Genomic DNA, 27532 nt, shown 5'->3' on the forward strand with positions numbered 1-27532 from the left:
GTCAACATGTGTTGAGCACTTAATTGGGTGTCAAGCATTGTGCTACACAAAGTTTCTGATGTTTATCTCATTTAATCCTCTTAACTCTGAGATAGATACTATTATTCTCATTCTACAGATAAAGAAATGTAGACAGAGAGATGTCAAGCAGCTAGTAAGCTGCAGTGCTGGAGGGCAAACCCAAGTCTATGTGATCCTTTGGCCCAATCTTTTCATAATCATGTGGTACTGGGGAGGTACCTACTGTATGTTACTAAGCAGAGGGCAAATACTTGCACACCACCTAGGGCAGAGTTTTTATTTTTCATCAACAAGCCTTACCGTGAACTACCATTATGTCTGCCTGTTCTTTTTCCCGCATCATTCTGTTTCGAAGTTACATTCTCTGACTATTCTTCTCAGTACAGACTGAAAAGTGTACCTTCAGAGGCTATCATGTAAAATCTTGCTTTCTTGATGATTCTTTCATTAGGCTGCTTCTCTTTTCTCCTACATCTCACAACCATCTCTCCTTAAATTACTCCATCCTTTTTTTCTTATTATGTAATACTATCAACTCTTGAACATTTTAGCTTCTTCTACAAATTTAGACTGGATAGCTCTCAGTCTCAGTAGAATACACTGTCAGATCATGACCAACATTCTCCTTATATATCTAAGTTGGGAACATGCCAACCACCACTGAGGATACTAAGTAAATAAAACATAGTCCTAACACTTTAACAGCACCACATTACAAAATAATAAAAGAAATCCTACACATTATTAAGTAACACAAACAATTTGAACTAAGTAATAGTTAATGTTCTCAGAAGGGCACCATCCACATTTTGCAGTTTTTACCATCTTTTTCCCATTGTGCTGAATACTGGCCGTCTTGGTTTTAGGACTTCTAATGACTGAATGATACTGAATTCTTGAAATATTGTTACATTTCATTTCTCTGAAAAGGAAAAAAAAGTTATTCTGTATATCACTAAAAATGCTCTTTATTGTGCCCTGAAATATAGATAGCTTCACTGTTACATAAATATCCATTAGAAATTAATCTAAGTTATAATATCTATGCCTACCCCTCACTAGAAGAAAAAAGTATAATCATATTTTAAAGTCAATCTTTTTTTTTTTTTTTTTTTGCAGTATGCGGGCCTCTCACTGTTGTGGCCTCTCCCGTTGTGGAGCACAGGCTCCGGACGCGCAGGCCCAGTGGCCATGGCTCACGGGCCCAGCCGCTCCAGGGCATGTGGGATCCTCCTGGACCGGGGCATGAACCCGTGTCCCCTGCATCGGCAGGCGGACTCTCAACCACTGCGCCACCAGGGAAGCCCTAAAGCCAATCATTTTTGAACTATATTAAAAAACTGAAGAAAACCTAAGAAAAGCTTTGCAAATAAAACGGTGATAGAAAATAAAAAGAACTGCAAAAGTTATGACATCCATAAAGAACCTGATTAAAGTCAAAGTTTTTAAAGGTAAAACTCCACAAATGGAAACTGAGGAAATAAAATATGTTGGCTAGATTTTTAAATCTAAGTGCCCTAGATTTCTCACAGTGTTAAGCTTACAACTGTGAAGCAAGTTGACATACAGGAGATATATAGGAGTGGAGGTGGAAAGTAAGAAAGAAAGAGGAAAGAGAAAGAACTACTCTTGATCAATAGTATACAGTAGAGATCAATCTTGATTGGGTTCATAAGATCTCACTCACATAATAGGCTCTTTGGGATTATTATGGAGCTTAGGTGGACACTCCTCAGTCACAGCACTTCTAGGATATGTCCCCGGTTCTAATGGGAAAACTTCAACCTCACAATCTGTGACTTCTATTTTCCTCTTTTTTGAAAACGTATTTTTCATAATATTCTCTTCTTTTCCATTTTCATCAATAGCATCAGGTTTCTCAGTGTTAGATCTGCTTAGTAATCTTCCTAAAAGAAAAAAGTAAAAGAGCTTAACACAACAAAAAATAACACAATTACTAGCAACAAAAGGGCATCTCTTCTGCTCTGTTACTAAAGAACCCTGTAAGGTATACCTTATTTCTAGAATGAAGATAAACACTAACTCATCCTAGAAAGCTATTGTAAGAAATAATATATAAAAGACCAAGAAGAGATTTCATACCTCCCAGTACATGAAAAAATACAGGGCATCTAAAAGAAGTATTTGTCTGTTGTGGTATAACATGAAAGAGAAGAGATTTTGCTACAATAATATAAAACAAAAATACAGATCAGAAAGCATTCTAGAAAATTAGAGAGGTGAACTCTAGTCTTAAAATTTCAGCTTTTGTGTCTAGTTATAAATGCTTTATCATTTAAAACCTTTACCCTTTTTATAAAGTGACCTATTTAAATCTGTGGTGATATGTGCCTATTCTCATATTAAGCCCTAGTGTAATTAAAATCTTCATCTGAAGCTTACGCATTTTCTTTCAAGGAACTCAAAATTATAGTTAACAAGTCAAAATTGCAATTAGATCAGAGAGATAACTTAGGTGCATTTTCTAGCAATGCAGATAAAGCCAATGAATGATACTTTCTGGACACGATTTGGCATTTTATGGGCAGCTGACTTTCATCAAAGAGTTATTTTGAAAGCTGTGACAAAGCGAGAGAGAGACATGGACATATATACACTACCAAACGTAAGGTAGATAGATAGTGGGAAGCAGCCGCATAGCACAGGGAGATCAGCTCGGTGCTTTGTGACCGCCTGGAGGGGTGGGAGGGAGGGAGACGCAAGAGGGAAGGGATATGGCAACAGAGGTATATGTATAACTGATTCACTTTGTTCTAAAGCAGAAACTAATTTTTAAAAAAAAGAGTTATTTTGAGAAATATGAGAGATGAATTGTCTAGGCAAGTTGTGTAGTATGTGTGTCTGTAAGTGGTATGTGGCAGGGATCCAGGTGTGACTATTCTGAACTCTGATAATTCTCACCCTCACTGAAGTGAACCTGGAATTTCAGATGAGGAGGGTTGCTCTAGTCCCTGCTGCCTAGCACATTTCCTTTAGACTGCCTTGAGAGTCATGTTTCTCCAACCTTTCTCATTTCATGGTACGCACAGAAAGTGAGGATTTTTGCCTGACACTCTGGGGTAAAAGGAAGAGACAACTAGAGACCAACGTGTCTGGCCTGTGGGATATGGCCTGAAAGAATCAGTAATTGCACAACTGTAACACACTGGTTGGAAAGTTTCGCTCAGAACATGGGCAACTCTCTCGAGTCCCTGAAATGGAGTGAACTGCTTTGCCTGAATCATCACTTGAAGGTATTTATTACAACGTTAACCTATTAAATTCTAATAGCTCAAGACACTGAACAAGACAGTCTTTGATTAATAATCTTTACCTTAGCAAATAAGTCATTTAGATTTCCTATTTAAATAGGAAGCTTTCTTATCTTACCCCAAAGCATCTGCAGCCACAGAGACCAAAAAATGTGCCTCACACAATAACCCAAGTTTTATCCCTTAGCCTTTCTTTTCTGGAACACCTGATACCTCCTTCTAAGGCATTTCATCCCTTCAGTGCTCAATTTCCCAGTCACTTGTCTTCCTCTGATGCTCCTCCTATATATTGTTGCTCTTGTCCTTGCTATAAGATCTCAGTGGCCCTGACTAGTAAAATGGAGATTCAGAAATGTAGATCTTACTATAGAGTAATGTGAAAGTAAACCTTTGCTTTACCTGAATAAATGCAAACAAACGTCCCTCTGTCAATGTCATCTAGGCAGCGTACTCCCCATCCCTTCTTCTCAGTTTTGAATACTTGTAGCCTCACTTGAGGTCCATGTTGGACAACTCGGTTTTGACACATTCGTCGATTACATTTGCACAACAGGCTGCATTCATAAATGCTGTCAATAAAATATACAAGAGAAAAATCAATCAGACATCTTAAATTAAAAGCAAAAGCACTTTATATTGCTACCTCACTAATAATTACCAAGGGAGACAGACAAAGTGTGAAGGCTCCTAGAGCTAGACTGCCTGGTTCCCATCATAGCTCCAGCATTTACTAGCCACGTGACCTTGAATTTAACCTCTCTGTACTTCAATTTTCCATTTTTAAAATGGGGATTATATGATACTACCTACTTCATGGGGTTGTTTTGTGAAGATTAAATGAGTTGGTATCTACAGAGTGCTTGAGACAATGCCTGGCACATAGTAAAGGTTAGCTCTTTAAAAATGTCTAGCAATGTCTACGAAGGAAATGTCTAGGAAGGGAAAGTCTAGGGAGAAAATTTTCTGTTTACTTTTATTAATAACAACCATGAGAAGTTGAAAATTCCCAATTCTCAGACAAGTTTTGCACAGTATATATCTTAATGGGGAAACATCTACCCAAAGTAAGCTAACCCTAGCAGGGAAAGAGTCAGACTCAAAGCAGATGAGTGTTAGATATAGTCTGCATGTTACATGTGTGCTCTCTGACTTCCATTTCCAAGAACAATATACAGGTTTGTTTTTTTAATTCTTTAATTTAGATTTTTGGTATAAGAAATTAAGATTTAACAACATTTATAAGACTACAGGCCACAATGATAAAGTACCCTTCTTCAAAGATATAAACACCCTGCAACGGATCCTCAAGGTATCTTACCCAGTAGGTATCTGTCTCTGTAGTCTTTTATATTTATATCCAGTGGTTATTTTACTACTTGATAAGGGGCAAGTCTTGGCATTCCTTGCTGTCAGTTGAAGACATGCACATTTTGTTCTAAAAGGCAATGGACGAAGAAGTCAGAATAAAAAAGCACCAAGTTAAGAGACTGTCTTGACAAAAGTGTAAAGGATGTAATTGTATTTAGAATAGTTGTTTGGTTCATGGACTGTTAGACTTCTTCCCTAAATAAAAATGACCTCTTTGAAAGACAACATCTACCAAAAGTTTATAAATAATTATAAACTGCCCTGTACCTCTATTTGCTCACGAAATAAATACTTAACTTTACGACTTTTCTCTAACTTTTCAAAATGAATTCCTTTCATTTCCTATTCTGCAAAACCTTCTTTGTAAAAATTCTCCTATGTCTGCTCTCTTGCAATGGATAAACTTATATGTGTCAAACTCAAAAGGGCATATATAGTTTTGCATATGTCTTGTATTACCTCTCCCTCCAATGACATGAAAATAAATTGGGGAGACTGATGCTGGGTATCTGGCTACTACAATCTGTTTTTCATAACATTGTTAAGCAGTAAACATGCAACCATAAAAAAATTTTCCCTCTAACTATTTTGATAACTATCTAACATGACAGGGACTTATAACTCGATAGGGAGTTAAGGAACCTGGTTATCTCGGCTATAAACTAGGTATGTAACCACTGGTAAGCTGGTTAAAATCTCTGGATCCTAGCTATAAACTAGGTATGTAACCACTGGTAAGCTGGTTAAAATCTCTGAATCCTGTCTCCTATGTTGAATTGTAAGTGACTTTAAGGTCTTCTCCTCTATGATTTGCTTCTGCATTTTTCTGTATATACACAATACATGTCAGAGTGGTAACTACTGTTTGCAACAGAAAAAAACAAGCAATAAATTCATTAATTTGGATTCTATTTACAGATGTAGAAATCTACTGTTGCGTTTTTTAGTATGACTTTGTTTGCAAAGTTTAAAAAGTACAGAAAAACACAAACAATAATACAGTAAACACTCATATTTTGACCATATAGAATTAGCTGTCATCATTTTGTCTATTTCTTTTAGTTGACCCTTGAACAATATGAGTTTGAACTGCATGGGTCAACTTATACATGCATTTTTTTCAAGAGTAAATACCACAGTACTACACGATTCACGGTTGGTTGAATGCTCGGATGTGGAACTACAGATGTGGAACCACTTATATGGAGGGCCAACTATGTTATATGTTATATTTTCTACTGCATGGAGGGTCAGCAGCTCTAACCCCTGCATTGTTCAAGGGCCAACTGTAATTTAAAACATATATACTGTATATATGATCTTCCTTAAAAAAAAAAGCATTACAGATAAAACTAAACTCTCAAGAGGTTTGGTGAGGCATCCTTTATACTTTTTACATACATATTTATCTACAAACAATATATTGTATTGTTTTTTTTAAAAAGTACTATAGTTATTATCCTACAACTTTTTTCATTCAGTATAAGGTTTTTGAGACCCATCTGTGTTATATACAAATCTAGTTATTTCCTTTTAACTTTTTCACAGCATTTAGATTACAATTAAGTTGCTTGGTATACAATTAAGTTGCTTCTAGTTTTCAATACACCAAAAATGCTACAACATCCTTACTCTTACGCACATGTGTAAGCATCTCTAGGGTAGTAGCTTTCAAATATTTTTGACTATGACTCACAGTAAGAAATATATTTTCTTCACGATCCTACAGAGGCATGCATATTTATATATGTGTATGCATACAAGCAGAAATAGCAGTGGCATGAAAGTACCTTATCATGTGTGATGCACGTGGGTACCTTCTGTATGATTTAATTTTTAAAATGCTAGTTACAAGTGATTTTACATCCTACTAAACCTGTAGCTTGAAAAACAATGCTCTAGATAGACTTAAAAGTACTATTGCTAGAAAGCAGTTATGCATGTCTTCAACTGCTGTGTAATTGTGTGAGGGCCCTCCTCCCTCCCCACAAATGACCGTCTGGGTCGGTACAGAATTCTAGTTTTACCTTTATTTTCCGTCAGCATTTTAAGCTAATATGCCTCCTTTTTGTCTTCTTTCTGATGAAAAGTGTGTTATCAATCTATTTTTCCTCTTTTCTATCTGATAGTGTGAGATTTACTCTTTGCCCTAGATACTTTTTAAGTTGCATCATGATATATTTAGATATAGTTATCTTATTTTCCATTACTAGTATACAGTAGGCTTTTTCACTCTGAAGACTCCTGTCTTTCTTCAATTCTGGAAAATTCTTAGCTATTATCTCTGAATAATGCTCTTTTCTTCTCAGATGTATGTTAGAATTTTTCATTTATCCTCCATATTTTTTAACCTGTAAATTTAGTTTCCCCATATCTTTATCTCTTTGCATTCTGAGGGAATCTCTTTAGTTTTGCCTTGCAATTCACTAATTCTTTCTCCAGCTCTACCAATGCTTACCATTTAGTCCATCTATTTAGTTTTTATTTCAATGACCATATATTTTATTTCCCATATTTCCAAATGGCTCTTTTACATATATAGTATACCTAAAAACATAATCTCCTTTTCTTGTTTCATGGATGCTAATATTTTATCTCTTTGGACATTTTAAACGTACCTATTTTAAAGTCTCTTTCAGTCAGATTCTACATTTACCTCTGATTCTTCAGGTGTGAATGCTGCCCGTTGTTGGGACTTACGCTGCCTTCATGGTCCTAAATGTCTCTGTGTGCTTTGACTGTTTGAAGTCATACTTTTCGTGGAATTTACTCCTGGGTGCTCCTCTACACTGTTTGCTTTCCTCATTGCTCTGGCTCTGACCTATGGGTTTCACAGCTCTAAACCCAGTTGTTATTAATACAATTCCAGGCCCTGTGAGTTATTAGCCTGCTTCCCAGCCTTGTGCAGGTCCCTGTTTCTGTCCCCCCATAGAGCTCAGTGCCCATTCTCTGCCACACATGGGACATGTTTAATTCCCATTCCTGTCAGGATTAGAATCCCTGGCCACAGTGCTCATGCCCAATTCCAGATCCCAGTGGGCTTCAGCTTTTGCTTATTTTGTGATTTCTCTTGTAATTTCTGACCAACAGATGAAAATATATATGTTGGTGGTGCATGTTACATGGGGGTTACTTTCTGCAGTCTAAGGCAAAAATCACATACAGTCAAAATTATTCTTTAAAAATCCCTGTTAAACTGACCATAAAGTACAGTAAACACTATCCAACAGTTAGTTTTTTTCCTCCATCACTGAAAAAGATTGGGCTTGGCCAGATGTAGATGGGTTACGTTTAGAGGCAATGCTGAAAAAACAACAACTTATATTTAAACAGAATAAAACTTGGCACAGTGAGAGGTTTCCTCTGTGACAGACCTAAAGGAACTGAGCCAAACTGAGGTAACAGCAGATGGATATCTCATCTCACACTCCTTCTGAGAGGATGGTGAAAACTATCTATATAATTTAAATTATTTCTCTTTATCTCTCTCATGCTTTTTCTTTTTCCTAGTACAGGCAGCTAAATTTGCATTGAATTAAATGTACATATAATGCAACTCCGCTCTACATATGCAAACCTAAAAATACCAATAAATTACACACCCTGAAAAAAAATGGTTTTCAAAGTCTTAATATATTAGAACATGTTTTCATTTTTTTTTATGGAATGTCAATTTTATGATCAGGAGAGGCACCATTAACCTTCTAAAAAAAAGTAGCAAAGAAACGATTTGCAAAAGTAAAATACAACATATAACATAATGGTTAAGAGCACAGGTTCAAATCCTGGTTCTTAAATTTGTTGACCTTACACTTGGCTTCTCAACTTCCTCATCTGTAACATGGAAATGATATTACCTACCCCATGGGTTTTTGTGAGAACTAAACAAGAAGATATATGTAAAGCACTTGTCATAGTGTTTGGCACAGTTCCATGGCATTAGCTGTAATTGCTCTATTAGGAGTATGGTACTAGATTAAAGGGAATACTTATCCTTGGAAGAAATAATTCCCAAATTACTAAAATAACTGGCAAAGAGTTTTCTTTCCTATTGCTAATGAGATGCATCTTTCTATTTCAGATTCTCAATGAACTGGTTTTAGATAGACAGACAAACTGATACACAGCAGGACTTCTTGACAAGTACCCCTACATTCAGAAGATTTTTTTGAAATGCCATGTTTTTCTACTCACATGTCTATGCAGCCCTCAGAACAGTCACATGAATCAGTAAACATGTTGGAAAAGCTGTTTAAATAATATGGTCGTGGCCACATAGTCTTTCTGTACTTAAACTGTGGAAGCTTTCTATTGTCAATTTCATTACAGAAAGAAATGGGCATCGATTCCACTCCATTGCTAATATCCATATCAGAAACAATTTCTTCTTGCTTTGGGCAATTCCGAGTCAACTGAACATAGGTATTGAAAGAAAAGTTATCTGTAAATAGAAAGTTACACTCTGTCTCAAGCAGGTAACGAAAAACTTCCTCCTTGTTTCGTAGACTCCTTCCACAAGGGGTTTTATAACTCACGTGGAGTGCTGAAGAATGAGAGTTTGTCTTTGCATGTCGTCTTTGGAAGTGGCATTGGATTGGTAGCTGCAGAGGGTTTTCTCCCTTGAAGGTAAGTGGCATTTTCATCAGACAGGCACCAGAGCAGTCATGCTTTTGGTAAGATAAATTTGAAGATGATTTTTTTTCTCTAAAGTCTGCAACTTTATTTTCCAGAGGGGGAATTTCCTTATTTTCTGTAGATCTGTTTAAAATTAATTATTTATTAGTATTTCAAATGTATAGCACAATCCCCATTTTTTAAAAAAACACTGCACACTAAGGTGGTATTTAACTATTAGCTTCTTCTTAGACAACACTAAAATAAGCCAGACTCTGAAATCAACATCTTACTATGTTCTGCAGCCACATAAAGTTATATCTGAAGGTTTTTTTTTCTTCTGGACATCAAATATGTGGTGTTTTTTCCAGCACCACTTCTTCAACTGGGTGTCCAATAATTCAGTTCAATTCTGACACTATCGACCTGGAGTGTCAGCAACAGATTCCACAAGTTAAAGGGCTCAGTCCCATAAGACTGCCCCCATGCCAGATGCCAAATGCAGTTTCCAGGTCACCCACACTCTTGACAACCCCTTTCTCTCTGATAATGTGCTGGAAAGACTCAGAACTCAGGAAAGCACTTTAATTACTATTACCAGTTTATAATAAAAGATACACTCAGGGGCTTCCTTGGTGGCGCAGTGGTGGAGAGTCCGCCTGCCGATGCAGGGGACATGGGTTCGTGCCCCGGTCTGGGAGGATCCCACGTGCTGCGGAGCGGCTGGGCCCGTGAGCCATGGCCGCTGAGCCTGCGCGTCCGGAGCCTGTGCTCCGCAATGGGAGAGGCCACAGCAGTGAGAGGCCCGCGTACCGCAAAAAAAAAAAAAAAAAAAAGATACACTCAGGAACAGCCAAATGGAAGAGATGCATGGGGCAAGGTAGGTAAGAAGGGGCATGGAGTTTCCATGCCCTCTCCAAATGCACCACCCTTCCAGCACCTCAAACTGTCCACCAACCAGGAAGCTCCAGGAGCCCTGTTGTTTAAAGTTTCTTATGGAGGTTTAACTGCTTAAGCATGAATGATTAAATCATTGGCCACTGGTGATTATCTCCACCTGCAGCCCTTCTCCCCGCCCTGGAGGTTGGGAGGTAGGGCTGAAAGTTTTAGGCTTCTAACCAAGGTTGTCTTTCTGGCATCCAAACCCCATCCTTAAGTCAACTAGGAGCGCCTCACCAAGTCATCTCATTTGCACACCAAAGACACTCCTACCACTCAGGAGATTCCAAAGGTTTTAGAAGCTGTGTGCTGGGGACCCAGACAAAGCAAGTATCTTTCTTATTATATCACAGTCTAGGGCTTCCCTGGTGGCGCAGTGGTTGAGAGTCCGCCTGCCGATGCAGGGGACACGGGTTCATGCCCCGATCCAGGAAAATCCCACATGTCGCGGAGCGGCTAGGCCTGTGAGCCGTGGCCGCTGAGCCTGCGCGTCGGAGCCTGTGCTCCGCAACGGGAGAGGCCACAACAGTGAGAGGCCAGTGTACCACACACACACACACACAAAAATACATAATCTCAATGGCCCATCTTCACATTTCCCTGATTGTCTTAAAATCTGTTTGAATCAGAATCAAACAACCCCTACACTCTGTATTTGATTCAGGTGTCTTTTATGTCTCTAACCTTATGTAGTGCTCCCTCCCTCTTCATTAATGACATTTATTGGTTAAAGTTAAATAAATTGTGTCACTTGTCCTATAGTAGTTCCCACATTCTGGAATTTGGCTGATGCCTTCCTTGTGGTGTTGTCATTTAACTCACCCCCTTCCATTCCTGGCAAAGCGGTAGTCAGTTCTAGAAGCCTGATTTGATTCAGGTTCAATTTTGGTGGGGGGTCGGGGGAGATAATTCATACGTGGTGCCATGAATTTCCTATTGCATCACATAAGGAGACAAACAATGTCTGATTGTTCACGTTTAGTGATGCTTAGATTTGTAAGTGGGTTTGGGTGTTTCCATCCATTTTAAAGCTCCTCACTTTCACTTAACAGTTTTGGCATTCACTCATGATCGCTGTCTAGACCAGTGCTACGTTCAGGTGTGGTGGTGCCAGTTCCCAGTGGTTTTTTAACAATTCATGGTAAGTACAAAAATTGAAAGTGCAAAAGTTTAGAAACTTTTACAGCAATTTAACATTGCTGCAACATTTTACTGCATTTTACAAGAGCATCATTCCTCAATAAGTTAGAAGTTTAAAACAAAACACCTGTTCTGACCACAATTCATTTGAGACCACTGGGCTAAGGCCACTGTTTCTTTGGGGCAGGGTGGGGTGGGGGTAGTAGTTGTAAAAATAACAATCTTCTAATTCTATCATTCCTACTGCATTTTCCAGCTAGAGTGCTTTGATAAAGAAGAAATTTTACTCATCAGTTCTTGGGTTATCCTGAAATACAGTTAGTATAAGCAGGCAGATAAATGCTTGATTCTTTTTCTTTAATTACTAGTATTCAGAATGATGAGTTGTATCCTAGGAACTACCAAAGTGACAGATTTTTTTTTTTTTTTTTTTTGCTTTACAATGGTGTGTTAGTTTCTGCTGTATAACAAAGTGAATCAGCTATACGTATACATATATCCCCATATCTCTTCCCTCTTGCGTCTCCCTCCCACCCTCCCTATCCCACCCCTCTAGGTGGTCACAAAGCACCGAGCTGATCTCCCTGTGCTAGGTGGCTGCTTCCCACTAGCTATCTATTTTACATTTGGTAGTGTATATAGGTCCATGCCACTCTCTCACTTCGTCCCAGCTTACCCTTCTCCCTCCCCCTGTCTTCAGGTCCATTCTCTATGTCTGTGTCTTTATTCCTGTCCTGCCCCTAGGTTCTTCAGAACCTTTTTTTTTAAATTCCATATATATGTGTTAGCATATGGTATTTTTTTTTTTTGATAGCTTTTTTTGCTTTCTGTCACAAGATATCTCAGGTCTGGAATCAGCCATTTCTCTAAGGGACTACGGTTCCATTTAATGAGAAATGGCATTTAGAGACTACGATCATGGTACTAGGAGGTACACATACTTTAATCAATATAAAATGCCAAACAGCTTTCCGAAAAGGCTGGACCAATTTATACTCTCATAGCACGGATGAATGCTCAGCTACCTGAATATTTTAAAATTTTTCATCAATTGGATTGGTGAAAAATATTTTATTATCTCAACTTTTTCTCTAAATAATAAGGAGTTTGAACATAATTTCATGTTTATTGATTATTTTTTTCCTTTTGGCTAACTGTCTATTCATATGCTTTGTCCATTTTCCTACTGGGGGCTTATTCACTCGTTCGTTCATTCATTCATTCATTCATTCATTCATTCTTCCATCAACGATTTCTTGAGTGCCTGCTATGCGCCAGGTACTACGGAAAAAAAGACGAGAGCTCTGTCATCTCAAGGAGCTTACATTCTAGGCAGTGAACTAAGTATTTATAATAAAGTATAAACAATATTATGAATAATGCCATGATACATAATGTTATAGAAAGATATCTAATATTTATTATTTTTCTGTTTTTAGGGTTCTAATTTTATAATTAATTTTTCTATGGTTTGGGAGTCCAGTTTCATCTGGAATTTATTTTGATGAAACATGAAGATATAACTTAAATTCTCCAAATGATATCCAATTGTTCCAGAGTCTTTTACTGAATACCTCCTTCTTTCACCTTCTGACTTTTGACTTACTAGCTTAATCATATCTCAAGTTCTTAGAAATATATAAAAATGTCCTCTTATTTTCTAGACTTATTCTGCCTTTTGATCAAACTGTTAATTCTTATGAAGAACATAGGGGTAAGACAGGAATAAAGACACAGACCTACTAGAGAATGGACTTGAGGATATGGGGAGGGGGAAGGGTAAGCTGTGACAAAGTGAAAGAGCGGCATGGACATATATACACTACCAAACGTAAGGTAGATAGCTATTGGGAAGCAGCCGCCTAGCACAGGGAGATCAGCTCGGTGCTTTGTGACCGCCTGGAGGGGTGGGATAGGGAGGGTGGGAGGGAGACGCAAAAGGGAGGGGATATGGGAACATATGTATATGTATAACTGATTAAATTTGTTATAAAGCAAAAAATAAAAAAAAAATTAAAAAAAAATAAAAAGACACAGACCTACTAGAGAATGGACTTGAGGATATGGGGAGGGGGAAGGGTAAGCTGTGACAAAGCGAGAGAGTGGCATGGACATATATACACTACCAAACGTAAAATAGATAGCTAGTGGGAAGCAGCCGCATAGTACAGGGAGATCAGCTTGGTGCTTTGTGACCACCTAGAGGGGTGGGATGGGGAGGGTGGGAGGGAGGGAGATGCAAGAGGGAAGAGATATGGGAACATATAAAAAAAAAAAAAAACCTGTTAATTCTTATACCAATATAACATTGTTTTCCATACTATGATGGAACATTTTGATATTTCTCAAAGCAAGTCCTTCCTCACTATTTTGCCTTTTAAACATGTTCTAGGTGTTTTCTGATTTTTTTTTTCTTTTGAGATTAAATTTATAATGGCTTTCCAAGTTAAAAAAATATCCAAGTGCTTGGATTTCATATGAAATTAAATCTATAAATTAATTTGGGAAGAATTACCATTTTTACAATATGCAGTTTTCCCATCCAGGCACATGGTAAGTTTATCCATTCATTAAAATCTTTAGAATTAATTTTCCTCGGTATATACTTCTTGTAATTAGTCTCATTTATTTTACTTTCTGGTGTTGTGAATGGGGACTTAATTTCATATTTTCTAAAGGTATAGAGTTTCGTATTTTTATTTTATGTGACTGTCACTAAACCCTCATTTTAGCTTAATAATTTTACACTTGCTTCTTAGATTTTCTAGAAGGATAAGACTACAAATAATTTTACTTTGTACATTTCAATAATCATATTTTCTTTTACATTCTATTATACTGGCTAGAATTTCCATAAAAATACTGAATAACAATTATGATAGCAGGCACTTCTGTCTTAATCTTTATTTAAAGGAAATGTCTAAGTTTCACCAGTATATAGGATGGATGCTGGTCTGAGAAACATATTCTCTCCCACATTAAGAAAGAATTCTTCAAAATGGTACAGATGAACCAGTTTGCAGGGCAGAAATAGACACACAGATGTAGAGAACAAACGTATGGACACCAAGGGGGGAAATTGGGGGGGTGGGATGAATTGGGAGATTGGGATTGACATATATACACTAATATGTATAAAACAGATAACTAATAAGAACCTAATGTATAAAAAAATTAATAAAATTCAAAAATTCCAAAAAAAGAGAAAGTTCTTCTATTTCTAATGGTTCATATTACTTTTAAAAGTCTTTTGGCATCTTATCTTAAGATAAGCTTTTTTTCCTGTGGTTTACTTCTGTAAAATAATATATTTCCTAATACTAAATCATTCTTGCTTGACTAGTATAAATTCTAAGTCATCTCATTCTTTTAATATTTCTCTGGATTAGAATTGCTAAAATTTTATTTAGAAGCTCCATATCCACAATAATGATATTTTAAACTTTTTAGGGCCATAAACCCTTTGACAATCCAATGAAAGCTATGAACTCTCTCTAGAAATACACTATAAACATAAAACTTTGCATACCATGCAGGGCCTCCATTGTCTCTAGTTTAAGGACTCATCTTTATTATAGTTAACTCTACATTTAGATGGTTTCCATTCCACTGCCATTTCTTAAATACTATATCTTATACATTCTGACTCCTCTTTTGGTCAGCAAGAGGATTTCTGAGAAAGTTTTCCAGAAGGTTATGTATATAGATGTTTTCTGAGCTTTTGCAAAGGTGCTAGCCTGATTTTTGCTGTTTTGTTGGCTTTTTTGGTTTGTTTTGATACTTGTAAGATATTTATACTTTAAGACTGATATTAAAACTTTTAAAAAATCAATACTTATCTATTAGTAATTTTCATTTCTGTGGTACTTGGTAAAAACCTTTTGCCTCCAGACTTGATATTTTCTTATACTCAGAAGTTACCTTCTTTGACTATTGCTTCTGCTTCACTTATTCTAGCTTCTTGTGTTTTTGTTCATTTGTTTGTTCTAGTTCAGAAAAAATAGGGTAGATTTTTCCGAAAGCAATGATTCTGTTGGGCAAGTTTACATTATTTTTTAACATATTGAAAACATCTATATTTCATATTTATTTAAGTACCAAATTTTTTAATGGAAAATATATGTATTTTCATTTTCTAGCTGCTGGAACAATTCTGAATCCTAGTTTAGACACTGTGATTTCCTGCACTGCCACTGTAAGCAGTAGCACATTGGTCCTAACTCTGTCGCCTTAGCTTGAAATTCTTAACATTTTGTAAAGAACATTATAACATATGGATGATCCTGAAAATATTTTACAGTGTTCACTAAAATTGTTGGTTTTCTGTTAAAAGCTTCTTTTTTGAGAAAATTATTCATCATTCTCTTCTTTTTCTCATTCATTTGCCCTTTTCTTCTACATTTTGGGTAATCTTTTTTTTTTTTAATAAATTTATTTATTTATTTATGGCTGCATTGGCTCTTCATTGCTGTGCGGGCTTTCTCTCGCCGCAGTGAGCGGGGGCTACTCTTTGTTGCGGTGCATGGACTTCTCAGGCTCAGTAGCTGTGGCACACGGGCTTAGTTGTTCCGCAGCATGTGGGAACTTCCCGGACCAGGGCTCAAACCTGGGTACCCTGCATTGGCAGGCGGATTCCTAACCACTGCGCCACCAGGGAAGTCCCGATTTGGGGTAATCTTAAAGATCCCAGACTATACCTTTGATTTCCTTAATTGGCTTTCACAATGAATACTTTCTTAAAAGAAAATCTGGGATAAAACTGATCACTGCACTACTATTTATAATAGTAAATACTTGGAACAATCTAATTATCCATCCTTAAAGGAATGGAATTAATAAAATGTATTCTCACATGATGGAAATCCAAACAAGGAGATGAAATAGATCTATAACACGGAAGCAACATGATTATATCTCAAAACTAATGCTGAGTAGGGACTTCCCTGGTGGCACAGTGGTTAGGAATCCGCCTGCCAGTACAGGGGACACAGGTTCGAGCCCTGGCCTGGGAAGATACCACATGCCGCGGAGCAACTAAGCCCGTGCACCACAACTACTGAGCCTGTGCTCTAGAGCCTGCGAGTCACAACTACTGAGCCCATGTGCTGCAACTACTGAAGCCTGCACGCCTAGAGCCTGTGCTCTGCAACAAGAGAAGCCACCACAATCAGAAGCCCATGCACCACGACAAAGAATAGCCCCCACTTGTGCTGCAACTAGAGAAAGCCCGCCCGCAGCAATGAAGACCCAACACAGACAAAAAAATTAAAATAAATAAATTAAAAAAAAAACTTTCAAAAAACTAGTGCTGAGTAAAACAAGTAAGAAGGTACATATATGAATGTTTATGTAAAATTTAAAACTATAATAGCACTATATATTATTTATGGCTATATAAATATTAAAAAATGAACTAGAAAAATAACTGATGATAGTGACTGCTTCTAGAGAAGCAGAGAGGGCAACAGAACTTTGTCATGGTGAGAAGTTAGGTATGGCTCAAAGAGATTATAGTGTTTTGTTTGCATTTTAAAAAAGAGACTGGAAGAAAATACAATGAAAGGTTAATAGCTGTTAATTCTGGATGGTGTGAGTATGGGTTTCTGCCATATCCCATTTTATGTTTTCAATCTTTAAAATTTCTCGAAAAGGTAGCAAAAACTATTGGATGAGAATGCAAGTCCATCACTACCCATGGACTACAATGCAGTAGCACCTAATACGTTAAAAATGAGGGGGGGAAGAAAAGCAGAAAAAATGAGGTAAGGTTATGTTTCCCCTTAAATAACTTCAGTCTGTTTTAGTATTTTTGAAACATGCTGGGGGTACATCCCATAGTAAGAAATATATTCTATAATGTACTTTTTGTTTTGTTCTTCCATTTAACTTCTATCTTCTTTAGCCTAGTCTACTATAATACGTTTCTGTTTTTATTTATTTATCTATCTATCTATCTATCTAATATTTCCTTGTTTTTTAAAGCCTGTGCCTGGAATTGCTTTTCCCCTATTATTAAGTGCCAAGTTCCTTTCTACCACTTTTCATTATAATGTATTCTGAACTACGAGCAGTACTATTTACTTGTCTACCTAAGATATAGATCCCTTTGTTTGGTTTCACTCAGTATTCACTGTAATAAATTCTCTTAGGCTCTCACAGCTTTGTTCTTTGTTTTGATATAGGCTAATTTACTCTCAAGTGATTTATATAGCTACAGTGTTGTACAACCAGTAAACTGAATGTTTCATTTCCCTTTTCACCTTGACTTAACCAACTAAATTATGTTCCAAACTGGGTTCTGTGGCATTCTTTTCTACAAATGTCATCATTTGATTTCCCCTATTTTGGGGGAAGGGGAATATGAAATACTAATTTGAAGATTCAAAAAGTTCTTCTCTGAATATGAAGGGATTAACTTAGGGTATATGCAAGAGAGAAAATTGTATATAAGCTATCATTAGTTCTTAAATAAAACCTAAAATTTGTACAGTAATTTACAGTTTACAATGTATTTTTACATAATTTCCTCATGTGACACTTAATAAGTACAGCTCTAAGTTAGTCATTACTGGAACAATAGACAATTAGAACTACTTACGACTAAAATGTAAGCATAAACATGCTGGTAAAATCTGTAATTTGGAATTTAGGGTTGCAAGAAAGTTAGCTAAGCTGGCTTACAAGTACTCTTCTGGCAACTAATTTAATAAATATCAAGAGGTGTAAGGCTCAAGTTATCAGGCAATTAACAAAGGAAAAAATCTTTTTGTATTTATAAAGAAAAGTTAGAAAAGCAGAAAAACATGGAAATGAAATACTGATATGAACCTCAGAAGTGATTCTTTTCCTAAAAATTAATTTAAAAAAGAAAAATGATTCTTTTCTTATCTGAGCTTCATTTCATAAAACAAATGAAAGAAAACCAACCTACTACAAATCTCAGGAGTTAAGTAACCTAATTTCAATCCAATTTTGTGGGGAGGAAGATCAACTTTCTTACATGTATGAAGGTACTTTACTGGAAAAAAACAAAAACAAAAATAAAGAAAACCAATCCTATGCACAGTGCTGTAGACCTAGTTACTGACCCTGCAAAAACACAAAAATGCTGTAGGTAAACAACGGATACATAGGTAAAGCAGGGTTATCTGGTATTGTCTGCATCTTTCTGCCAGTCTCTGGGTAGGGGTAAACTGATGATAGTGACTACTTCTATCAGTCACTATAGGGGCTTCTCTGTTTTTACTTGGCTTGAGAACTGTTTTGTCATTAGACACCTTGAACTACAAGGCAGAACATGGCTTCAGAGAATGCCAACTGATTTCCCAGCTCTTGACAAGTCTGATGTACATAAAATACACAACTTTTAAAACTTTTGATGGGAAAGCATCCTTTTTTATATATTTTATCTACTCTTATGTCAAATGATTAGCAACAGTAAATCCCTTTTTGGGAGCAAAAGCATTAATGACATAAATAAATTTAACTTATGTACATACAGAGAGGTATAGTCTTCTGGAAAGGAGTCTTCATGTGATGTACAGGGCAATGAACGTGATTTGTTTTCCTGTGCATTCTGGGTCACAGATGTATGATCTACATGAAAAAATTACAAGAATACCAAGTTAAAAATCACTCACTGTAAAATCTAAATAGTATCTTTATTGACTAGATATATATATAGCCCTTAAATCTGAAAACATATTAAGATTTCGAGACTGAGCCAAAAAATTAGGTGTCAACATTTTCAAAAACATTAAGAAAATAAGATAGGATAAAATAAAAGACTTAGGAGAGAAGAGATTTCTACTGCAGAAATTGTAGTTTGGCCGAACTTTATCTGAATTTTAATCAACCTTTAAAGTGAAACATCAAGTATCCCTATTTCTGCTTGTATTTTACAAAAAAACATAACTCTTAAAGGCTCTATTAAGGTCACAAAATGGAAAGTTTATATATCTTTTGTCTTTTCATTATTCTATTACTATCTATTTTTGGGGGAGAGAGGGAGGTATTTGGGTACCTCTTTTTGTCTTTCCATTTGTATTTTCATATTTCTCTTAGTTTGTCCTATATCTTTACATACTTAATTTCATCTCATTTGTTGTCTCTTCTTTTTCAACTTCATCTATTCTTTCTAATGTGACTCCACTATAGAAATAAGCTTATTTAATGAAAAAGTTATAGATTTCGTGCTCCTATTTTGAAAAAAAATGGATATGTAGAATATTCTATGTTTGGTTTTAAAAAATTGTTTTTAATTGTGCTTTTTCCTATGCAGTGGTGGACCTTAAGAAAAAAAGTGATTCTCATCCTGCCTTAGATTATTAACTTGCATTGGTCCTTTAGTGCAGACCACTCTTATTAAAAAGAAAAAAAGGGCCTCCCTGGTGGCGCAGTGGTTGAGAGTCCGCCTGCCGATGCAGGGGATACGGGTTCGTGCCCCGGTCTGGGAGGATCCCATATGCCGCGGAGCGGCTGGGCCCGTGAGCCATGGCTGCTGAGCCTGCGCATCCGGAGCCTGTGCTCCGCAACGGGAGAGGCCACAGCAGTGAGAGGCCCGCGTACCGCAAAAAAAAAAAAAAAAAAAAAAAAAAAAAAAGTTTAAGTAAATAAAAGAATAGTTTAAGTTATAATCCAAGGTCATCCTTGGCTAATTAGAAAGCATAAATAACCCTCTTTAGTTATCCAGGTGAAAAAAGAAGATTTAAAATCTGATAGTTGAAGAGAGCTGAGTAAATAATATAATAACTGATTAAAAATTAAATAAGTTTAACAAGTTAAGAATTTCCCAGCTAATTTCTTTGTGTGAGCCATATTAACAAATAGGAACAAAACAAATAAATATAAGCATAGTTAGAAATAAGATTTACTAAAAAAACATGGAGATTTTATATTAACCATTAGATAAGGGGAGAATGGAGAAATAATAATTTCTTTCAAGAAAACAGTATCCAATTCTTTGTATGGGGATACAGCAGATATTTACAGAATTATACACAATCAAAGAAAATTAAAGGTAATTAGTGGTTTGGAGAATTCAGGCTGGATCTGGGATGGCTTGTTTTGACCTCAACACCAAGCCCTTTTGTTTCCCCCAGTCTCAATATTCCTTTCAATATAAATACTAACATGAATCTTTATTATTAGAAAGTGTTTAATCCCTACATATGCTAGCAATGTCAATTACATAGCTCCCCAACTACTTTTAAAACATTGCTCTACCACTAGCAAACATATACTTTTATTTTGATAAATTTGTTACACTTCAGATGAACTATATAAAAATATGAAACTACAGTACTCAGTATTTCTATTGATGAAATCATTACTTTAAAAGAACCAAAACAGGGCTTCCCTGGTGGCGCGGTGGTTGAGAGTCCACCTGACAATGCAGGGGACACGGGTTTGTGCCCCGGTCTGGGAGGATCCCACGTGCCGTGGAGCGGCTAGGCCCGTCAGCCATGGCCGCTGAGCCTGCGTGTCTGGAGCCTGTGCTCCGCAATGGGAGAGGCCACAACAGTGAGAGGCCCGTGTACCACAAAAAAAAAAAAAAAAACCAACCTACTTTCTTTTAGTGGGAAAGATTGTTTCAGAAAGAAAAAACAAAAACGTTGTTTAGAATTAATTCCTCTTACCACCTCTTGCATTTAAAAGCTTCTCTCTTGCAAAGCAAATATAATCCCTTAAGGGTGTGTTGATTCCAAGTGCTATTGAAGGATACTGAGAGAAAGACTGTTTTTTTAAAGAATCTACTCTTCTAAAACTGTACATTAGCTACTGAAATTGAAAATACTTTTGAATAACAAAAGCTTTCTTTAAAATAAACTTGGGACTTCCCTGGTGGTCCAGTGGTTAAGACTCCTCTTTTCCACTGCAGAGGCATGGGTTCAATCCCTGGTCAGGGAACAAAGATCCCGCATGCCTCGGCACAGCAAAAAATACATACATACATACATAAATAAATAAAAATAAACTGATGATGTTAAGCCATTTTTCAGAGATTTAAAACCTTATGGCTCCAAATTATGAGTTAAAATAATTACAATTTGTTGAAAATATTTACCAATATTAATTAAAATTAAGTAAATGTACCTCCTCAACACTTTAGCAAATTAGTGATAGTCTAAGATTTATAGGATAGTGATTCTGATAAAATAACTTGTTTTTTAATTAAAAAAATTTTTGGAGAGGCTTGTCTGCTCCCCCGCCGGGGCGGACGGCGCTGGAGCTGAGGCTCGGGCTTCGGTCAGAGCGCAGGGAGAGGACTGGGGCTGGCGGCGAGAACTCTGCCTGAAGGGGGCTAATGTGCCACAGCTAGCCGGGAGGGAGTCCGGGAAAACTCTGGAGCTGCCGAAGAGGCAGGAGACTTTTTCTTCCCTCTTGGTTTCCTGGTGCGCGAGGAGAGGGGATTAAGAGCGCCGCGTAAAGGAGCTCCAGAGACGGGCGCGAGTCGCGGCTGAAAGCGCGGAGCCCAGAGACGGGCGTGGGACGCTGGGGCTGCTGCTGCCGCCGCCAAGAAGCCTGTGTGCGAGCGCAGGTCACTGTCCACACCGCCCTTCCGGGAGCCTGTGCAGCCTGCCACTGCCGGGGTCCCGGGATCCAGGGGCGGCTTCCCTGGGAGAACGCACGGCGCGCCTCGGGCTGGTGCAACGTCACGCCGACCTCTGCCGCTGCAGGCTTGCCCCGCACTCCGTGCCCCTCCCTCCCGCCCGGCCTGAGTGAGCCAGAGTCCCCGAAGAGGCTGCTCCTTTAACCCTGTCCTGTCTGAGCGAAGAACAGACGCCCTCCGGCGACCTACACGCAGAGGCGGGGCCAAATCCAAAGCTGAGACCCAGGAGCTGTGAGAACAAAGAAGAGAAAGGGAAACCTCTCCCAGCAGCCTCAGAAGCAGCGGATTAAAGCTCCACAATCAACTCCATGTACCCTGCATCTGTGGAATACATGAATAGACAACAAATCATCCCAAATTGAGGAGCCAGGAGTCAGTGCTGTGCCTCTGAGGTGGGAGAGCCAACTTCAGGACACTGGTCCACAAGAGACCTCCCAGCTCCACATAATATCAAACGGCGAAAATCTTCCAGAGATCTCCATCTCAACACCAGCACCCAGCTTCACTCAACGACCAGCAAGCTACAGTGCTGGACACCCTATGCCAAACAACTAGCAAGACAGGAACACAACGCCACCCATTAGCAGAGAGGCTGCCTCAATTCATAAAAAGTCCGCAAACACCCCAAAACACACCACCAGGCGTGGACCTGCCCACCAGAAAGACAAGATCCAGCCTCATCCACCAGAACACAGGCAGTAGTCCCCTCCACCAAGAAGCCTACACAACCCACTAAACCAACCTTAGCCACTGGGGACAGACACCAAAAACAACGGGAACTACGAACCTGCAGCCTGCAAAAAGGAGACCCCAAACACAGTAACATAAGCAAAATGAGAAGACAGAAAAACACACAGCAGGGGAAGGAGCAAGATAAAAACCCACCAGACCTAACAAATGAAGAGGTAATAGGCAGTCTATCTGAAAAAGAATTCAGAATAATGATGGTAAAGATGATCCAAAATCTTGGAAATAGAATAGACAAAATGCAAGAAACAGTTAACAAGGACCTAGAAGAACTAAAGACGAATCAAGCATCGATTAAAAACACAATAAATGAAATAAAAAATACTCTAGATGGGATCAATAGCAGAATAACTGAGGCAGAAGAACGGATAAGTGAGGTGGAAGATAAAATAGTGGAAATAACTGCTGCACAGCAAAATAAAGAAAAAAGAATGAAAAGAACAGAGGACAGCCTCAGAGACCTCTGGGACAACATTAAACGCACCAACATTCGAATTATAGGGGTTCCAGAAGAAGAAGAGAAAAAGAAAGGGACTGAGAAAATATTTGAAGAGATTATAGTTGAAAACTTCCCTAATATGGGAAAGGAAATAGTTAATCAAGTCCAGGAGGCACAGAGAGTCCCATACAGAATAAATCCAAGGAGAAATACACCAAGACACATATTAATCAAACTGTCAAAAATTAAACACAAAGAAATCATATTAAAAGCAGCAAGGGAAAAACAACCAATAACACACAAGGGAATCCCCATCAGGATAACAGCTGATCTCTCAGCAGAAACTCTACAAGCCAGAAGGGAGTGGCAGGACATACTTAAAGTGATGAAGGAGAAAAACCTGCAACCAAGATTACTCTACCCAGCAAGGATCTCATTCAGATTTGATGGAGAAATTAAAACCTTTACAGACAAGCAAAAGCTGAGAGAGTTCAGCACCACCAAACCAGCTTTACAACAAATGCTAAAGGAACTTCTCTAGGCAAGAAACACAACAGAAGGAAAAGAACTACAATAACGAACCCAAAACAATTAAGAAAATGGGAATAGGAACATACATATCAATAATTACCTTAAATGTAAATGGACTAAATGCTCCCACCAAAAGACACAGACTGGCTGAATGGATACAAAAACAAGACCCATATATATGCTGTCTACAAGAGACCCACTTCAGACCTAGAGACACATACAGACTGAAAGTAAGGGGATGGAAAAAGATATTCCATGCAAATAGAAACCAAAAGAAAGCTGGAGTAGCAATTCTCATATCAGACAAAATAGACTTTAAAATAAAGACTACTAGAAGAGACAAAGAAGGACACTACATAATGATCAAGGGATCAATCCAAGAAGAAGATATAACAATTGTAAATATTTATGCACCAAACATAGGAGCACCTCAATACATAAGGGAAATATTAACAGCCATAAATGGAGAAATCGACAGTAACACAATCATAGTAGGGGACTTTAACACCCCACTTTCACCAATGGACAGGTCATCCAAAATGAAAATAAATAAGGAAACACAAGCTTTAAATGATACATTAAACAAGATGGACTTAATTGATATTTATAGGACATTCCATCCAAAAACAACAGAATACACATTTTTCTCAAGTGCTCATGGAACATTCTCCAGGATAGATCATATCTTGGGTCACAAATCAAGCCTTGGTAAATTTAAGAAAATTGAAATTGTATCAAGCATCTTTTCTGACCACAATGCTATGAGACTAGATATCAATTACAGGAAAAGAGCTGTAAAACATACAAACACATGGAGGCTAAACAATACACTACTTAATAACGAAGTGATCACTGAAGAAATCAAAGAGGAAATTAAAAAATACCTAGAAACAAATGACAATGGAGACACGACGACCCAAAACCTATGGGATGCAGCAAAAGCAGTTCTAAGAGGGAAGTTTATGGCAATACAATCACACCTTAAGAAACAGGAAATATCTCGAATAAACAACCTAACCTTGCACCTAAAGCAATTAGAGAAAGAAGAACAAAAACATCCCAAAGTTAGCAGAAGGAAAGAAATCATAAAAATCAGATCAGAAATAAATGAAAAAGAAATGAAGGAAGCAATAGCAAAGATCAATAAAACTAAAAGCTGGTTCTTTGAGAAGATAAACAAAATTGATAAACCATTAGCCAGACTCATCAAGAAAAAAAGGGAGAACACTCAAATCAATAGAATTAGAAATGAAAAAGGAGAAGTAACAACTGACACTGCAGAAATACAAAAGATCATGAGAGATTACTATAAGCAACTCTATGCCAATAAAATGGACAACCTGGAAGAAATGGACAAATTCTTAGAAATGCACAACCTGCCAAGACTGAATCAGGAAGAAATAGAAAATATGAACAGACCAATCACAAGCACTGAAATTGAAACTGTGATTAAAAATCTTCCAACAAACAAAAGCCCAGGACCAGATGGCTTCACAGGCGAATTCTATCAAGCATTTAGAGAAGAGCTAACACCTATCCTTCTCAAACTCTTCCAAAATATAGCAGAGGGAGGAACACTCCCAAACTCATTCTACGAGGCCACCATCACCTTGATACCAAAACCAGACAAGGATGTCACAAAGAAAGAAAACTACAGGCCAATATCACTGATGAACATAGATGCAAAAATCCTCAACAAAATACTAGCAAACAGAATCCAACAGCACATTAAAAGGATCATACACCATGATCAAGTGGGGTTTATTCCAGGAATGCAAGGATTCTTCAATATACGCAAATCAATCAACGTGATACACCATATTAACAAACTGAAGGAGAAAAACCATATGATCATCTCAATAGATGCAGAGAAAGCTTTTGACAAAATTCAACACCCATTTATGATAAAAACCCTGCAGAAAGTAGGCATAGAGGGATCTTTCCTCAACATAATAAAGGCCATATATGACAAACCCACAGCCAGCATCGTCCTCAATGGTGAAAAACTGAAACCATTTCCACTAAGATCAGGAACAAGACAAGGTTGCCCACTCTCACCACTCTTATTCAACATAGTTTTGGAAGTTTTAGCCACAGCAATCAGAGAAGAAAAGGAAATAAAAGGAATCCAAATGGGAAAAGAAGAAGTAAAGCTGTCACTGTTTGCAGATGACATGATACTATACATAGAGAATCCTAAAGATGCTACCAGAAAACTACTAGAGCTAATCAATGAATTTGGTAAAGTTGCAGGATACAAAATTAATGCACAGAAATCTCTGGCATTCCTATATACTAATGATGAAAAATCTGAAAGTGAAATCAAGGAAACACTTCCATTTACCATTGCAACAAAAAGAATAAAATATTTAGGAATAAACCTACCTAAGGAGACAAAAGACCTGTATGCAGAAAATTATAAGACACTGATGAAAGAAATTAAAGATGATACAAACAGATGGAGAGATGTACCATGTTCTTGGATTGGAAGAATCAACATTGTGAAAATGACTCTACTACCCAAAGCAATCTACAGATTCAATGCAATCCCTATCAAACTACCAATGGCATTTTTCACAGAACTAGAACAAAAAATTTCACAATTTGTATGGAAACACAAAAGACCCCGAATAGCCAAAGCAATCTTGAGAACGAAAAACGGAGCTGGAGGAATCAGGCTCCCTGACTTCAGACTATACTACAAAGCTACAGTAATCAAGACAGTATGGTACTGGCACAAAAACAGAAAGATAGATCAATGGAACAGGATAGAAAGCCCAGAGATAAACCCACGGACATATGGTCACCTTATCTTTGATAAAGGAGGCAGGAATGTACAGTGGAGAAAGGACAGTCTCTTCAATAAGTGGTGCTGGGAAAACTGGACAGGGACATGTAAAAGTATGAGATTAGATCACTCCCTAACACCATACACAAAAATTAGCTCAAAATGGATTAAAGACCTAAATGTAAGGCCAGACACTATCAAACTCCTAGAGGAAAACATAGGCAGAACACTCTATGACATAAATCACAGCAAGATCCTTTTTGACCCACCTCCTAGAGAAATGGAAATAAAGACAAAAATAAACACATGGGACCTAATGAAACTTCAAAGCTTTTGCACAGCAAAGGAAACCATAAACAAGACGAAAAGACAACCCTCAGAATGGGAGAAAATATTTGCAAATGAAGCAACTGACAAAGGATTAATCTCCAAAATTTATAAGCAGCTCATGCAGCTCAATAGCAAAAAAACAAACAACCCAATCCAAAAATGGGCAGAAGACCTAAATAGACATTTCTCCACAGAAGATATACAGACAGCCAACAAACACATGAAAGGATGCTCAACATCTTTACTCATTAGAGAAATGCAAATCAAAACTACAATGAGATATCATCTCACACCAATCAGAATGGCCATCATCAAAAAATCTAGAAACAATAAATGCTGGAGAGGGTGTGGAAAAAAGGGAACACTCTTACACTGCTGGTGGGAATGTGAATTGGTACAGCCACTATGGAGAACGGTATGGAGGTTCCTTAAAAAACTACAAATAGAACTACCATATGACCCAGCAATCCCACTACTGGGCATATACCCTGAGAAAACCATAATTCAAAAAGAGACATGTACCAAAATGTTCATAGCAGCCCTATTTACAATAGCCCGGAGATGGAAACAACCTAAGTGTCCATCATCGGATGAATGGATAAAGAAGATGTGGCACATATATACAATGGAATATTACTCAGCCATAAAAAGAAATGAAATTGAGCTATTTGTAATGAGGTGGATGGACCTAGAGTCTGTCATACAGAGTGAAGTAAGTCAGAAAGAGAAAG

The 27532-nt window shown here is 37.5% G+C and overlaps 1 protein-coding gene across 2 annotated transcripts in view; it reads right to left on the minus strand.

Moving 5' to 3' along the window:
- SETDB2 (SET domain bifurcated histone lysine methyltransferase 2) overlaps positions 1-27532 on the minus strand; it is an 89178-nt gene that overhangs the window by 46144 nt on the left and 15502 nt on the right. For both annotated transcript variants that reach the window (XM_060079694.1, XM_060079692.1), the window contains exons 5-10: positions 18854-18950; positions 8856-9419; positions 4612-4728; positions 3693-3862; positions 1709-1928; positions 844-943 (exon numbers count right to left, since the gene is read on the minus strand). In XM_060079694.1, coding sequence (XP_059935677.1) covers positions 844-943; positions 1709-1928; positions 3693-3862; positions 4612-4728; positions 8856-9419; positions 18854-18950 — 1268 coding nt within the window. The remainder of the gene's footprint in view (positions 1-843; positions 944-1708; positions 1929-3692; positions 3863-4611; positions 4729-8855; positions 9420-18853; positions 18951-27532) is intronic.

This window comes from Mesoplodon densirostris, chromosome 17 (genome assembly GCF_025265405.1).
Source record: "Mesoplodon densirostris isolate mMesDen1 chromosome 17, mMesDen1 primary haplotype, whole genome shotgun sequence".
Taxonomy (NCBI): Eukaryota; Metazoa; Chordata; class Mammalia; order Artiodactyla; family Ziphiidae; genus Mesoplodon; species Mesoplodon densirostris.